At 60.1% G+C, this 16,485-nt stretch overlaps 1 protein-coding gene across 1 annotated transcript in view; it reads right to left on the reverse strand.

Moving 5' to 3' along the window:
* LRP5 (LDL receptor related protein 5) overlaps window positions 1-16,485 on the reverse strand; it is a 141,572-nt gene that overhangs the window by 98,046 nt on the left and 27,041 nt on the right. The window contains exon 2 of the mRNA XM_068166684.1: window positions 8,770-9,166. Within this exon, the coding sequence (XP_068022785.1) occupies window positions 8,770-9,166 (397 nt within the window). The remainder of the gene's footprint in view (window positions 1-8,769; window positions 9,167-16,485) is intronic.

Below are 16,485 nucleotides of genomic sequence, written 5' to 3' on the forward strand. Positions count from 1 at the left end.
GTGGCCTCAAATCCCAGTGCTGAGCACAGGGGGATGATCCCCTCCTGGCCCTGCTGCCCACCCTGCTTCTGACCCAAGCCAGGCTGCCTTTGGCTTTCTTGGCCTCCTGGGCACTGCTGGCTCCTGCTCAGTGACTCCCAACCAAACCCCCAGGTCCCTTTCCCAGCTGCAGCTTTCCAACCACCCCTCCCCAGCTCTGGAGCTCCCCATGGGGTGGTTGGGAGCCAGGGGCAGGCCCTGGCCCTTGACCTTGTTGAACTTCAGCCAAGGAGCCTTGGCCATGGCTGTGACCTGCCCAGAGCCTGCTGTGAAGCTTCCCTAGGCTCTAGCAACTGGACTCAGCCTCCCAGCCTGGTGCCACCTGCAGGCTCCCTGGGGCTGCCTCAGTGCCCTCACCCAGACCAGAGATGAAGATATTTTAGTGAAGAAAATAGGAAAGTAATTTCCTGGAGAGGTAATGAGAGCAACATGACAACAAACCCACTGGGGGCAAACCTGACTGCCAGGCAGACAGCACAGAGCAAACAGCAACCTCTTGGGATCCTTCAGAGATGCTTCAGTGTCCTCTCCCTTACTGGCACAGACTCTAACATCCAACAACCCTTTGGCAGCTGCACTGACTCTGTCCCTGAGTTCTGCACTGTGCTGCACCAAAGCAAGCAGCAGGAAGAGAGCAGAGCAAGAGCCAAGCTTCATCAGGGAGCAGAGGTCAGCTTGTGCTGCCTTCTGAGCACACAGCCACCAACAGTGCAGCCACAGCTCACACAGGGCCAGCTGGGGAGGGACCCCAGGGCTCATCCCCAACCCCTCTGGGTGGTGGAGCAGCTGCCAGGAGCTGGCCCAGCCCCCTGCCAGGCTGAGCCTCCACCCTGCCCAGTGCAGGGCATCCACTGCTGCCCTGGGGAGATGATTCCAGTGCCCAGCTGTGCTCATGGGGAACATTTCCTCTGCAGCCCAAGGGGAATGTGCCCAGCAGGGACTTGTCCCCAGCAGCCCTTGGCTGCCCCAGGGGACTCTGTCCCAAGGCAGTCTCCATCCTCCTGCAGCCACCCTGGGTGTCCTGCTCCATGCTGCTAAGGTCTGCCCTGAGCCTTCTCTGCTCCAGGCTGATCAAAGGCAGCTCTCAGCCTCTCCTCACAGGGCAGAGCTGCCAGGCCTCTGAGCACTCTCCTGGCCCTTCTCTGGACACCTTCCAGCCTGTCCACAGCTTTTTTGTACAGCATGGACCAAGAGTGCAGGCAGAGCTCCAGCTGTGGGCTGAGCAGCACTGGCTAGAGTGGGACAGTGACTTCTTTACCTCTGCTGGTGATGCTCTGGCTGACAGAACCCAGCATCCTGCTGGCTGCCTTTGCCCATGCTGAGCCCTTCAGCCAGCACCCAGGGGTACCAGGCTGAGAGCTGGCAGCACTGCTCTCCCAGTAGGCACAGTGGCTCCAAGCTTCCCTCCAAGCTTTCTAGACAGGAGGCAATTAAGAATTGCATTTCAACTGCAGGCAGCCAGTCCCTGGGCTTTGGCACACACTTAATTAACACGTTGAATTAGAGCTTCAGTGCTGTCAGAAGAGTGGGACTGAAAGCCACCCTGACAACCAACCAGCTCTTAGAAGCTGCTAAACAGCCCCCCTGGGCTTTTTCCCCCATTCTTATTTCTGCCTGCTTGAGCCACTGGGAAACTGCAGGAGCAGAAAGGAGGTGAGGAGCACATCTCCCCTGGGGTTTAAAGCTGCAGGTCTTCTCTTCTTCCTGCTGCTTCAGCTCCCTCCTCCTCAGCTGTGAGAAGACCACAGCCACAGCCTCTGGAGCAGCTGAGCCCCACCTGAGCTGGAAGGCAGCAGGGACACAGCAAACAGCCAGCACTGCCCAAGCACCTTCCCCACCTCCCTGCAGGCAGCAGGGCTGCCAAAGCTTACACAGGCTGCTGAGAGCAAGGGGCAGTGGCAGAGCTGCTGGCAATCAGCACAGACTGCTCCAGGGCCAGCAGTGCTCTCCAGCCCAGGGCACACACCAGCAGCTCACAGGAGACTGCTGTGGGGTTCAGATTCCTGCACACTGGAACTTCACCTCCCTCAGCCCAGCTCTCAAGGCAGGGCAGCTCAGCTGCCAAACCCAGCAGCCCCAAGTGTCTGCAGCAGGGAGAGCAGCAGCTCTCTAATTGCTTACTCAAATTACCTCTTTGTTTCCCTTCCCAGGCACTGCACTTTGAGACCTGCACGTTCCTGACCAAAGCCCCGACAGCAGGCCCAAACACAGCACAGCAGGCAGCCTCCCAGCTGATCCCTCTGGGCTGGCTGCAGTTGAAGCAAGGAAACCCCCCCAGAAGCACCTTCAGCACAGCTTTCCTACCAGCTCCTTTGTCCTGCTGGTTGGTTGGTGCAAAGCATCCACACCGAGCAGGGGCATCCAGCACAGGACTCTGCAGCTGGCAACAAAGAGGAGCTGTGCAACCAGCAAGGCTGGAAAAGACTTCTAACACCACTGAGTCCAACCATCAGTCAGCTCCCACTCCCTGACCACTGTCCTGGAGCACCACATCTGCAGCTTCCTGAGCACCTCCAGCTCCCTGGGCAGCCTCTGCCAGGCCCTGACCACTCCTGCAGCAGAGAAATTATTCCTGATCTCCAACCTAACCCTCCCTGGCACAACTTAAGCTCATTTCCTCTCATCCCCTCCCTGGTTACATGGGAGCAGAGCCCCCACACACACACTGCAACCTCCTTTCAGGGAGCAATGAGGTCTCCCTTCAGCCTCCTCTTCTCCAGACTGAACAACCCCAGCTCCCTCAGCTGCTCCTTGTATGCTGCCCTGCAAACCCCTGCCCAGCCTTGCTGCTCCTCCCTGGACACCCTCCAGCCCCTCAGTGCCTTTCCTATCCCGTGGTGGCCCAAGCTGTGTGCTCCCCTGGGCCCAGCACAGCACCACCACCACTGCCCTGCTCCTGCTGGCTTTGCTGCAGGGCAAGCCTCACAGCCCAGCAGCTGCCAGCTCTCTCAGCACCCTGGGATGGATCCCATCCTGTCCCATGGGCTTCTGGGGATCCAACTGGCTCAGCAGACCTCTAACTGCTTCCTCCCGGACCACAGGGGAACTACACTGCTCCCTCCTCTGCCAGCTCTGCAGGCCAGCTGTCTGGCAGACAACCTGTCCTGCTAGGGAACCTTGAGGCAGAGAAGGTGTTAAGCACCTCTGCCTTTGCCTCATCTTTAGTTACTCTGCTCCCCTCCCTGTCCACCAGGGAGTGGAGGTTGTCCTTGCCCTCCTCTTGCCAGCCACAGATTTGTAGCAGGATTGTTTGAGTCCTTCACAGCAGTGCCAGGCTGAGCTCTAAATGGCCTTTTGCCTCTCTAACTGCTCTCCTGCATGACCTAACAACATCCTTACACAGCCCATGGCTCACCTCTCCTTCCTCCCAAGATGCTACCTCCTCTTCTTTCCCCTTAATTCACCCAGGAGCTCATTGCCCATCCAGGCTGTCTGCCCCGGGGCTCACCTCCAGCACAGTCTGCTCTGAGCCTTCAGGAGTTCCTGCTGGAAGCAGGTCCAGACCTCCTGGACCCTAAGGGCTGCTTCCCAAGGTGTCTGACTTAGTTCCTTGAGTCACCTGAAGTCTGCCCTCTGGCAGTCCAGAGTGGAGGTTTTGTTGCTGCCCCTCTTAGCTTGGCTGCATATTGACCACTCAATTATCTCCTGGTCACTGGAGCCCAGCCAGCCTCCAACCACCACAGCCCCAGCAGCCCTGCTCTGCTTGCAGAAAGGAGGTCAAGCAGAGCCTTACCCCTGGCAGGCTCAGACACCACTGCCATGAAGCACTGCAAGTACAGAACACAGCTCACACTGCTCACACTGGTGGGAAGGAGTGAGACACCCAAGTGACTGCACACAGGAAACCAGGCACAGGCTCAACACAGCTCCAGCAGCCTGCTCAGCACTCAGGTGACAACTGCTCTGCTAGGCTCTGCTCAGGCCTCACCTCCAGCCCTGCCTCCAGCTCTGCTCTCCCCAGCAGCAGAAGGACACAGAGCTGCTGGAGAGAGGCCAGAGGAGGCCACAAAGATGCTGCCAGGGCTGGAGCAGCTCTGCTGGGAGCACAGGCTGAGGGAGCTGGGGCTGTGCAGCCTGCAGAGGAGAAGGCTCCAGGGGCACCTCAGAGCTGCTGCCAGGAGCTGAAGGGATCCTGCAGGAAGGCTGCAGAGAGACTTCTGCTGAGGGGGTCTGGAGCCAGGCCAAGGGGGAATGGTTTGGAGCTGAGGCAGAGCAGGGTTAGAGTGGAGCTGAGGAAGAAGTTCTGCAGTGTGAGGCTGGGGAGACTCTGGCACAGGCTGCCCAGGGAGGCTGTGGCTGCCTCCTGCCCGGATGGGTTCAGGGCCAGGCTGGATGTGCCCTGAGCAGCCTGTGCTGGTGGGAGGGGTCCCTGCCCATGATCCCAGGTCCCTTCAGATCCAAACCCCTCCAGGATTCTGGGCCTGCAGTGATGCTGCATTCCAGGCTGAAAACTCCCTGCCATCATCTCCTCACTGCTGCTCTCTTCCCTTAATACATCTGCAAATCCTGAGTCCCTCTCTCCAAGGATTCTTTCCCTCCATGGTGTTGTGTATCCCACAGCCACAGAATAGCTCAGGTTGGAAGGAATCTTTCCAGCTAGCCTGAAGCACTGGACATGGTTGGTAACACTTGTGAGTACCTCCCTCACATGCTGAGCAAACAGCTGTGCCCCTCAGCTCTTGATCCTCACTGCAGTGTCTCAAACAGCCAACAGCTTCCAAACAACTCCTGGCCTTAGGGACTGAACAGAGACACTCAGGACACAAACTAACCCCCACCTTCCCAGGCAGAAATCCTGCAATCATAGAATGGCTCAGGCTGGAAGGGACCTCAGAGGTCATCCAGTTCCAGCCCCTGCCATGGGCAGGGACACCTCCCACCAGCAGACCTCATCCAGCTCAAGACCTCATCCAGCCTGGCCCTGAACAGCCCCAGGCAGGAGGCAGCCACAGCCTCCCTGGGCAGCCTGTGCCAGAGTCTCCCCAGCCTCACACTGCAGAACTTCTTCCTCAGCTCCACTCTGAGCCTGCTCTGCCTCAGCTCCAAACCATTCCCCCTTGGCCTGGCTCCAGACCCCCTCAGCAGAAGTCTCTCTGCAGCCTTCCTGCAGGATCACAGAACCACAGAATTGTCAGGGTTGGAAGGGACCCCAAGGCTCAGCCAGTCCCAACCCCCTGCCATGGGCAGGGACACCTCACATTACAGCCTGGCCTTCAAAACCCAGCCTGGATTTGTGCCTGGGACTGTCTCTCCAGGACTGCAGGACCTTGCCCTGTGGCTTTTTGAACCTCATGTCCAGGTCTGCCTCCCAGCTGGGGCACTCTGCCCTTCAGCTGCACAGCCACCAGTGCCAGTGAGAGCTGCCACAAAGCAACCCCTTTCCCTCTGCCACCTTTGGTGTTTGCCTTCCCCAGCACTTGCAGCAGCTGCAGGTTTTGGTTCAGCACTCCCCTGCCTCTCAACTCTGCCAAGGGGCTTCAGGTAGATGACAAACTGCCAAGCCCCTCACCCCTCCCAGCCACCTGCACCAAAACATTCCAATGCTCACTGCAGTGCAGCTCCCCAGCCCAGGCTGCAGCACACAGACCTCATGGCTGCAGCACACAGACCTCATGGCTGCAGCACACAGGCCTCATGGCTGCAGCACACAGGCCTCATGGCTGCAGCACACAGGCCTCATGGCTGCAGCACTGAAAGCCACCAGGCTCAGCCTGAAGCACAGCAGATGCTTGTGTGGGAGCAGGGAAGCAGCAGCACACAGCACTGCAGCTCTGAGTGCTGCTGCAGCCACAGCTGGGAGCTCTGCAGGAACAGACATCTGCCTGGCTTTGCTCCTCTGCTGAGGAAATCACACAGTGGGAGGGGTTGGAAGGGACCTCCACAGATCATTGAGCCCAACCCCACAGCCAGGGCAGGCTCCCCCAGGGCAGGCTCCCCCAGGGCAGGCTCCCCCAGGGCAGGCTCTCCCAGGGCAGGCTCCCCCAGGGCAGCATCTCCCAGGGCAGCATCCCCCAGGGCAGGCTCTCCCAGGGCAGCATCTCCCAGGGCAGCATCTCCCAGGGCAGTGCAGCTCCCAGGGCAGCATCCCCCAGGGCAGGCTCCCCCAGGGCAGCATCTCCCAGGGCAGGCTCCCCCAGGGCAGGCTCCCCCAGGGCAGCATCTCCCAGGGCAGCATCCCCCAGGGCAGGCTCTCCCAGGGCAGCATCTCCCAGGGCAGCATCCCCCAGGGCAGGCTCTCCCAGGGCAGGCTCCCCCAGGGCAGCATCTCCCAGGGCAGGCTCCCCCAGGGCAGCATCTCCCAGGGCAGGCTCCCCCAGGGCAGCATCTCCCAGGGCAGGCTCCCCCAGGGCAGGCTCCCCCAGGGCAGCATCTCCCAGGGCAGCATCTCCCAGGGCAGGCTCCCCCAGGGCAGGCTCCCCCAGGGCAGCATCTCCCTGGGCAGGCTCCCCCAGGGCAGGCTCTCCCAGGAGTGCATCCACATGGCTTTGGAAAATCTCCAGAGAAGATCTCCACAGCCTCTCTGGCCAGCCTGCTCCAGAGCTCCAGCAGCCTCACACCAAAGAAGTTTCTCCTGAAGCTGAGGTGCAAGCTCCTGGGTTCCAGTTTGTACCTGCTGTTCCTTGTCCTGTCACTGGGCACCAGTGACCAGAGCCTGGCACCCTCCTCCTGACCTGTCTCCCAGTGCAGGATCAACCAGAAACTCCACCACACCTGTGGCTTCTCCTGAGCCCTTGCATGAACTCAGCAGCCCTCTGCTAAGTCTCCAGGCTTGGAGAATGTGTCAGCTGCTGTGCACAGGTGAGAGACCTCCCTGAAGAGGCTGAAGAGAGAAGATGAAGAGACCCCTGAGAAAGGGCTGTGACAGTGGTGGCAGATTAGCAGCAAACCACCTCACTTCTGCACACCAGAGACCTGCACCCCACTTCTTTTCCCCTCATCCTGGGGTCAGTGGAGAAGAACAGACCTTCAGACATCACTGCAATGAATGTGGGGCCCAAGCTGCACAGCATCAGCCCTGTGTGTGCACAGGGACAGCAAGCAGCACATGGGAGGTGCCAGGGAGTGCTGAGAAGGGAAGAAGGAATCACACAGAGGTGCAAGAGCACTCTGCCTTCCAGAACGTGAAGAGATCCTGCAGGAAGGCCGCAGAGACTTCCCACCAGGGTGTCTGAAGACAGGACAAGGAGGAAGGGTTTGAAGCTGAGGCAGATCAGGGTTAGCTGAGGAAGAAGTTCTTCAGAGTGAGGCTGGGGAGACTCTGGCACAGGCTGCCCAGGGAGGCTGTGGCTGCCCCCTGCCTGGGAGTGTTCAAGGCCAAGCTGGATGAGACCTTGGGCAATCAAATCCACCCCCATGGCAGGGGGTAGAGTTCATGATCTCTGAGGTCCCCTCCAACCTGAGCCGTGCCAGGGTTCTATGATCCAGCCTGCTCCCTTGATCTCACCTGATCAGTAACAGCACTGGGAGTCCCCAGCTTCCCCTGGATCCTTTCCCTTCCCAGCTCAAACATCATTGCTCAACTTCCAAACACTCTGATTTTGTTTGCAGAGCACAGCAAGAGAAAATTCCCATTCTGCCTTCTGGGTCTGGGAGCCTGGCACCACGAATCCAGGTTAGCTCAGCAGGCAGCACAGCAGCAAACACCACCACCCCGGGCCTGGAAACTCCATCACCTTCCAGAGGTGCAACCAGGCCATCACACAGGTGGAACATTTAGCTTGGCACCCAGGAACAGCTGCAGTCTTCTTCTGGGCTCTATGTCAGGGCTGTCACAGTGTCACAGAATCACCAAGGTTGGAAGACACCTCAAAGCTCAGCAAGTCCAAGCTGTCACCACAGACCTCATGACTAGACCATGGCACCAAGTGCCACATCCAATCCCCTCTGGAACACCTCCAGGGGTGGGGACTCCACCACCTCCCTGGGCAGCACATCCCAATGGCTAACAACTCTCTCTGGGAAGAACTTTCTCCTCACCTCCAGCCTAAACCTCCCCTGGCACAACTTGAGACTGTGTCCTCTTGTTCTGGTGCTGGCTGTCTGGGAGAAGAGACCAACCCCCACCTGGCTACAACCTCCCTTCAGGGAGTAGGAGAAAGCAATGAGGTCTCCCCTGAGCCTCCTCTTCTCCAGGCTAAGCAACCCCAGCTCCCTCAGCCTCTCCTCACAGGGCTGTGCTCCAGACCCCTCCCCAGCTTTGTTGCCCTTCTCTGGACACCTTCCAGCAGCTCAACCTCTTTCCTAACCTGAGGAGCCCAGAGCTGGACACAGGACTCAAGGTGTGGCCTAACCAGTTCTGAGCACAGGGTACAAGGACTTCCCTGCTCCTGCTGGCCACACTCTTCCTGATGCAGGCCAGGATGCCATTGGCCTTCTTGGCCCCCTGGGCACACTGCTGGCTCATGTTCAGGCAGCTGTCAATCAGCACCCCCAGGTCCCTCTCTGCCTGGCTGCTCTCAGCCACTCTGCCCCCAGCCTGTAGCTCTGCCTGGGGTTGCTGTGGCCAAAGTGCAGCACCCAGCACTTGGGTTTGTTGGATGCCACTGAATGTCCTTCTTGCCACAGAACATTGCAGCCCAAACTTTTGCCCAGCTTGAGAGGAACCTGGAGGGGAAGCCTTCGGGGAGGCACAAAGCACAACACCAGGCTGCAGCTCCGGCTCAGCAGCAAGGGGCTCAGCACACATCACCTCCACGCCCCTTGAAGCACTGAGGTCCCAGTCACACTTACCCATGAGCAGGATCCAAGGCTATGGCCCTGGGCTGGTCAAGGTCCTGCCAGAAGAGGACCTTGCGAGAGGTTCCGTTGAGGTTGGCGACTTCGATCCTGTTGGTCTCCGAGTCGGTCCAGTAGAGCTTTTTGCCAACCCAGTCGCAGGCCAGGCCGTCCGGCGACACCAGGCCGGACACGATGACGTTCTGCACCGCGCCGCCGCTCTGGTTGAGGTAGGTCTGCTTGATGGCCTCCTCGCTCACGTCCGTCCAGAAGACGATGCCCTGCGCGTACTGGAAGTCGACGGCGGCGGCGTCCTCCAGCCCGCTGACCACCACCGAGGACTCCAGCCGCGCGCCGCCCGCGTCCACCAGCCGCACGTCCCTCCGGTTGGCGAAGAGCAGGAAGGGAGAGGCTGCAGGGGCAAAGGGCACAGCCGGGTCAGTGCTGCGGAGCTGCAGCCCAGCGGCGCGGAGGAGCGGGGCGGAGGAGCAGGGTGGAGGAGCGGAGCGGGGCGGGGGAGCGGGGCGGAGGAGCGGGGCGGAGGAGCGGGGTGGAGGAGCGGGGCAGGGCGGAGGAGCGGGGCGGAGGAGCGGGGCGGAGGAGCGGAGCGGGGCGGAGGAGCGGGGCGGAGGAGCGGGGCAGGGCGGAGGAGCGGGGCGGAGGAGCGGGGCAGAGGAGCGGAGCGGGGCGGGGGAGCGGGGCGGGGCGGGGGGAGCGGGGCGGAGGAGCGGGGCGGAGGAGCGGAGCGGGGCGGGGGAGCGGGGCGGGGCGGGGGAGCGGGGCGGAGGAGCGGGGCGGAGGAGCAGAGCGGAGGAGCGGGGCGGAGGAGCGGGGCAGGGCGGAGGAGCGGGGCGGAGGAGCGGGGCAGAGGAGCGGAGCGGGGCGGGGGAGCGGGGCGGAGGAGCGGGGCGGAGGAGCGGGGCGGAGGAGCGGGGCGGAGGAGCGGGGCGGAGGAGCGGGGCGGGGGAGCGGGGCAGGGCGGAGGAGCGGGGCAGGGCGGAGGAGCGGGACAGGGCAGGGGAGCGGGGCGGAGGAGCGGGGCAGGGCGGAGGAGCGGGGCGGAGGAGCGGGGCGGAGGAGCGGAGCGGGGCGGAGGAGCGGGGCGGAGGAGCGGAGCAGGGCGGAGGAGCGGGGCAGGGCGGAGGAGCGGGGCGGAGGAGCGGGGCGGAGGAGCGGGGTGGAGGAGCGACTCTCTTCCCGGGGTGCAGCAGAGGGGACGCAGGCTGCCCAGGGCCGCGGCTCTGCCGGCAGACAGACACCCTCCCGGCCCTCCCCAGAGGGGCACAGCACTGCCCACAGGGCTGCAGGGAGCTGCCAACTCAGAGGGAAGTGCTGCCCACACCTGTCCACAACAGCACAAAGCCATACAAAGCACTCACAGCCCCCAGCACCACACAGCCCCCAGCACCACACAGCCCCCAGCACCACAGGGCTGTCAGGGCTGGAAGGGACCCCAAGGCTCAGCCAGCCCCAACCCCCTGCCATGGGCAGGGACACCTCACACCACAGCAGGTTGCTCACAGCCACCTCCAGCCTGGCTGCAAACACCTCCAGCCAGGAGGCTTCCACCACCTCCCTGGGTAGCCTGTGCCAGGCTCTCACCACCCTCCTGGGCAACAACTTCTTCCTCACAGCCAATCTTAGTCTCGCTACTTCTAGTTCTGCTCCATCCCCCCCAGTCCTATCCCTCCCTGACCCCCTCCAAAGTCCCTCCCCAGCTTCCCTGCAGGTCCTCAGCCTCAGCCCAGTTCTCTCCAACCTGGGTTTTTTTCCCCATAACACCACTAGGCAACATCATCCCAAAACCTCCCCAAAGCAGGGCAAAACCCCAGGCCTCAACGCTCCCTCCCCCCACAGTTCCATAACCTCCATGCCCAGGCCCCAGCTGCACAGAAGAAATGAGCTCTGCCAAGGCGGAGCCAGGCTGAAAACTGCCCCAGGAGAGATAAGGTCTGGCTGAGAGCAGAGGGAGGAGGGAAGGGGCAGAGCAGCCTCTGCTGTCCATTTATAAGGGGGCTGCAGGCTCCTGTGAAATGACACAGGTTAGACCTTCCAGCACACCTCCAGGGCTGCCTTGTCCCTGCAGGACCACACTCCATGGTCTTAAACCCAGAACACCTAGAACCTCCTCTCTCCATGTGCCAGACAGAGGAGGAGAAGACAGAGGGAGGAGCAGGCCCAATTCATCTGTGGGACATGAATGTTCTCTTCAGCACAGGTAAGACTCCAAAGGGAGGCACTCCAGCACTCTGCCAACCCATAAACCCCACCTTAGGACAGAGTCCTGGAGGTCTGAAGGCTCAGCTCAGCCAGCTGAAGCAGTAACAGTGCCCAGGAGGCTTCCAGCAGCAAGCTGGAAGCCAACAGCACCAGGCACCTTGAAATACTCCTACCAAGAGCCCCCCTGGATGTCACAGAGGTTCAGAACCATCATCTCCTCCCCTGCAGCACCGTGAAGAGGAGCTCACAGCTGAGTTTAAAGACAATGATGTGGGCTTCCCCTGGCACAGCTTGAGACTGTGTCCTCTTGTTCTGCTGCTGGCTGCCTGGGAGAAGAGACCAACCCCCCCCCGGCTACAACCTCCCTGCAGGGAGTTGGAGAGAGCAAGAAGGTCTCCCCTGAGCCTCCTCTTCTCCAGGCTAAGCAACCCCAGCTCCCTCAGCCTCTCCTCACAGGGCTGTGCTCCAGACCCCTCCCCAGCTTTGTTGCCCTTCTCTGGACACCTTCCAGCAGCTCAACCTCCTTCCTAACCTGAGGAGCCCAGAACTGGACACAGGACTCAAGGTGTGGCCTAAGCAGTGCTGAGCACAGGGCACAATGACCTCCCTGCTCCTGCTGGCCACACTGTTCCTGATGCAGGCCAGGATGCCCTTGGCCTTCTTGGCCACCTGGGCACACTGCTGGCTCATGTTCAGCTGCTGTCAATCAGCAGCCCCAGGTCCCTCTCTGTTTGGCAGCTCTCAGCCACTCTGCCCCCAGCCTGTAGCTCTGCCTGGGGTTGCTGTGGCCAATGTGCAGCACATGGCATTAGGAACCAGTGTGTCCAGCAGAGCCAGGGAGGTTCTCCTCCCCCTCTGCTCTGCCCTGCTGAGACCTCCCCTGGAATATTGCATCCAGCTCTGGGCTCCCCAGGTCAGGAGGGACAGGGAGCTGCTGGAGAGAGTCCAAGGTAGGCTCCAAGGATGCTGAAGGGACTGAGAGAATGAGAGCCCTGGGGGTGTTCAGTCTGGAGAGAAGGCTGAGAGGGATCTGATCAATGTCTATCAATAGCTGAGGGCTGGGGGTCAAGAGGGAGGGGACAGACTCTGCTGTGTTGCACCTTGTGACAGGACAAGGAGCAATGGATGGAAACTGCAGCACAGGAGGCTCCACCTCAGCATGAGGAGGAGCTTCTGCACTGTGAGGCTCCCAGAGCCCTGGAGCAGGCTGCCCAGAGAGGCTGTGGAGTCTCCTTCTCTGGAGCCTTCCCAGCCCTGTCTGGATGTGTTCTGTGTGACCTGGGCTGGATTCTGTGCTCCTGCTCTGGCAGGGGGCTTGGACTGGAAGATCTCCAGAGCTCTCTTCCAAACCCTAAGATCCTATGACACCCAGTTCCAACCCCCTGCCATGGGCAGGGCCACCTCTCACTAGCCCAGGCTGTTCAGAGTGGCTCCCAGTGACTCTGGGATTCTTCACTCTTAGTTTCAGCAATAGCTCTGAAAGAGCCTGGCAGAGCTCAACACATTCCCACATCAGTACTAAAATGGACTTGAAATACACTCAACAGAGCATTTTCACCAGCTGCTGCCTAGCTCAAGGCTGTGAGAGGTCTTAGCCATGCTGCCCAAGAAGGTTTAAGAAGTGACAGTTCCTGCCCTTGGCTCAGCCTTGCTGATGTGCCTGCACTTTGCCCCCTGCCCCCTCAGCCCAAGCAGACAGGCATGAGAATGCTCTGGCCTGTAAATGATTCCTGCTCTTGGATCCATACCCATAAGTAGAGTCACAGAATGGGAGGGGTTGGAAGGAGATCAACCCAACCCCCCTGACCCCCTGCCAGGGCAGGGCACCCAGGGCAGGGCACCCAGAACACATCCAGGGGGGGTTGGAAAGGCTCCAGAGCAGGAGACTCCACAACCTCTCTGGGCAGCCTGCTCCAGGCTCTGGCAGCCTCACAGGGACAAAGGTTTCCCTTCTGTTCCCCTGGCAGCTCCTCTGCTCCAGCTTGCCCCCAGTGCCCCTTGTGCTGTCCTTGGCCATCCCTGAGCAGAGCCTGGCTCCAGCCCTGCACAGCTTTATGCCCAGCACTGAGGGCAGCCCTCAGGCTGCTCTGCTCCAGCCCCATGGCCAGCACAGGAGCAAAGCCTTGCTGAGCAGTGCTTCAAGCAGTCAAGTGGGCTAAAGATCCTGGCAAGGTTTGACTGTGCTGCTCAGAAGAGTGCCCAAGGACCTCAGGAGCCTGCTGCACAACATGAAATGAAGATCTCCTTTTAATAAGCATCCAAACTAAAATAGCCCTCCAAAATTACAGCATGGGCAACAAGTTGTGTTCTAACCATTATCTCAGTTCTCAACAGGAGAAATGCATAGGAGAGCTCTGTGGTTAAGCCATCTGCCCTGCTGGAGAGAGGGAAGAGCAGATCATGCCTGCAGCAGTCCATGTCCCAGACCACAAAAACATTCATTACCAAGAACAAAAACAACCCCCAGCCCTGCCACAGGCACAAAGGATGGCACAGAGCCAACATGGCAAAGCTTCTGCACCCAAGGCTGGGCAGCCTCCTGCAGGCCCCAGGCAGGGGTTGCAGAAAGCAGGATCAGCTTCCTGTGCTTAAAGAGAGCCTCTGCAGAAACAGCAGCACAGAGGTAGGGGCCTGGCAGCCTGGGAGGCAGGAAGGAGAGTGTGGCCAGCAGGTCAGGGGAGGCTCTCCTCCCCCTCTACTCAGCCCTAGTTGGACCACATCTGGAGTGCTGGGTCCAGCTCTGGGCTCCCCAGCAGCTCCTGAAGAGAGTTCAGTGAAGGCTACGAGGATGATGAAGGGTCTGGAGAGACCTGGAGAAGGCTGAGGGGAGACCTCAGCAGTGTCTACAAGTATCTAAAGGGAGGCTGCCAGGATGGAGCCAGACTCTTTTCAGTGATGCCCAATGGATGGAAACTCAGTCAGAGCTTCCCCCTCAACATCAGGAGAGACTTTGGGGCTGCTGGAGCCTCCTGCTCTGGAGAGCTTCCAGCCCCGCTGGATGCTTCCCTGTGTGATGTGCCCTGGGTGCCCCTGCTCTGGCAGGGTGTTGCACTGGATGATCTCTGGAGAGATCTTCTGTGGTTGTGTGATAAATCAGCTGGAGAAACCAGTTCCACAGTGATCCCTCCTGCCCAGCTCCAGCTGCTGGGGAGCAGGAGGAGGCCTGGGCCTTTGACATGCAGCACAAGGCTCCTTCCAAGCTCCCAGGGAAGGAAACCCTCCCACATGTTGTCATCCTTCTGGGCACTGCCCCCATTTTCATGGCTCAGGCTCAAGAAGAGAGAGGCAGCAGCTTGTGGCAGCAGGCAGCTCCCATGGCAGGGCACACAGACACTGCTGGGGCCATGCAGATGTGGGGGCAAGAGAGAAATTCAGGCGTGGGGGGGAAAGGAAGGAAGTCAAGAGTCTGCCAAACCTGCCTCACCAAACCAGGCACAGCTCAAGACCCCAACCCAGCCTGACACCCTGCTGGAGAGAGAGGCACAGGGCATGAACAAACCCCACTGAGACAACTGGGAGAGATTCAGCAGAGAAAACCTCCAAAGCAAGCTTCCTTCCTCCATGCCAGAGTGCACCAAGGTGGGTGGCAGAGAGCAGCTGCTGGGGGGCAGGGAGGCTCTGCAGAGAATTAGGTTGCACCAGGGGGCTGAGGTCAGGGAGCTGAGCTTCAACAAGGCCACAACAACCACATGAATGCCCCAGGGGCAGAGATGGCCCTGAGGGTTTGACTGATGAGCAGGCAGCGTGCCCCGGGGGCCAAGGCACCAGTGGCATCCTGGCTGGGATCAGCAAAGGTGTGAGCAGCAGGGCAGGCAGCGCCCCCCTGCTGGCTCAGGCTGGGGCACCTCAGCACAAGAGAGACATCAAGGTGGGGGAGAGCTGCAAAGAGGAGCAACTGAAGTGGTGAAGGGTCTGGAGAATGATGAAGAGTGGCTGAGGGAGCTGGGACTGCGTAGTTTGAGGAAGAAGAGGCTGAGGGGAGACCTCAGCACCCCCTACAACTACCTGAAAGGACAATGCACAGAGGCTGGTGCTGGTCTTCTCACAGGCAAGCCGTGATGGAACAAGAGGGGAAGGGACAGCCTCAGCCTGCACCAGGGGAGCCTTAGGCTGGGCACTGGGAAAAACTTCTTCCCAGCAAGAGTGGTCAGAGACTGGCACAGGCTGCCCAGGAGGTGGTGGAGCCCCCTGCCTGGGGGTGTTTAAAGGTAGTTTAGATGTGGTGCTTAGCAGCAGGGATTAGTGGTGAACAGGGAGCTGATGATCTCAAGGGTCATTTCCAACCTGTTCCATGAGGCGCTCTGCACTCTGGACCCTGCCCACTCTTCCTGGCAGCTGCTGTGCTGCAGGGGATCTGGAACCAGCACCTTCAAAAGCCAGAGGAGAAATTGATCTTCCTGTACCAACTGCACACCCTGAGCCCAGGTCTACACTTGCCAGACACAGGTCCTGGCTGTCACCCTGCAGCTGTGGAGACTTCCCAGGGCCAGTACTACCTGGTAGGATGTTCCTGCTGCAACAGAGAGGTGCCAGCAGTTTATACAGCACAGGGCTGGCAGCCATGGCCACAGGAACACCTTCAGCCATGGGGACTCCACCACCTCCCTGGGCAGCCTCTGCCAGGCCCTGACCACTCTGACACCAAAGACATTTTTCCTCCTCTCCAACCCAAGCCTCCCCTGGCACAATTCCAGGCCAGTTCCTCTCCTTCTGTCCCCTGGGACTGGGGAGCAGAGCCCAGCCCCCAGCTCCCTGCAGCCTCCTCTCAGGGAGCTGCAGAGAGCAATGAGGTCTCCCTCAGCCTCCTCTGCTCCAGGCTGAACACTCCCAGCTCCCTCAGCTGCTCCTCCCCAGCCCTGCTCTCCAGACCCTTCCCCAGCTCTGTTGCTCTTCTCTGGCCCTGCTCCAGCCCTCAGGGTCCTTCTCATTCAGAGAGGCCCAAAGCAGAACACTGATGGATGGAACAGCCTCCCAGGCTTGTAAATCAGCCAGAAGTTCATTCTGCCTTCCTCACATCAGGACAAGGTCAGGGTGTTCCATGGAGCTGCAGAGGTGGGGCTGAAATAGCTGTTGGCTAAATTGGGCAGTCCCCAGGCACGGCTTTTGCACAGCTAACTCCTGCCTCAGTCAAGGACTTTCAGCCCTGTCTGGAAATGGAAGACAAAAAACCAGTGGCCTGGACTGCCCAAACCATTCCACTGCAAATCACTGATCATGGAACAGCCCAGACTGGAGGACACCTGAGAGATCAACTACTCCAAGCCCCTGCCATGGGCAGGGACACCTCCCACCAGCACAGGCTGCTCAAGGCCTCATCCAGCCTGGCCCTGAACACCTCCATTCCAGAGTCTTACCACTCTGGCAGTGAAGGATCTCTTCTTAAAGTCCAATCTAAACCTATCCTCCTGCAATTTAAATCCATTCCCCCTTGGCCTGGCTCCAGACCCCCTCAGCAGCAGTCTCTCTGCAGCCTTCCTGCAGGATCCCTTCAGCTCCTGGCAGCAGCTCTGA

The sequence above is a fragment of the Melanerpes formicivorus genome, unplaced genomic scaffold (assembly GCF_026170545.1).
Source record: "Melanerpes formicivorus ecotype bairdi unplaced genomic scaffold, bMelFor1.0.p_v2 SCAF_103, whole genome shotgun sequence".
In the NCBI taxonomy this organism is placed as follows: Eukaryota; Metazoa; Chordata; class Aves; order Piciformes; family Picidae; genus Melanerpes; species Melanerpes formicivorus.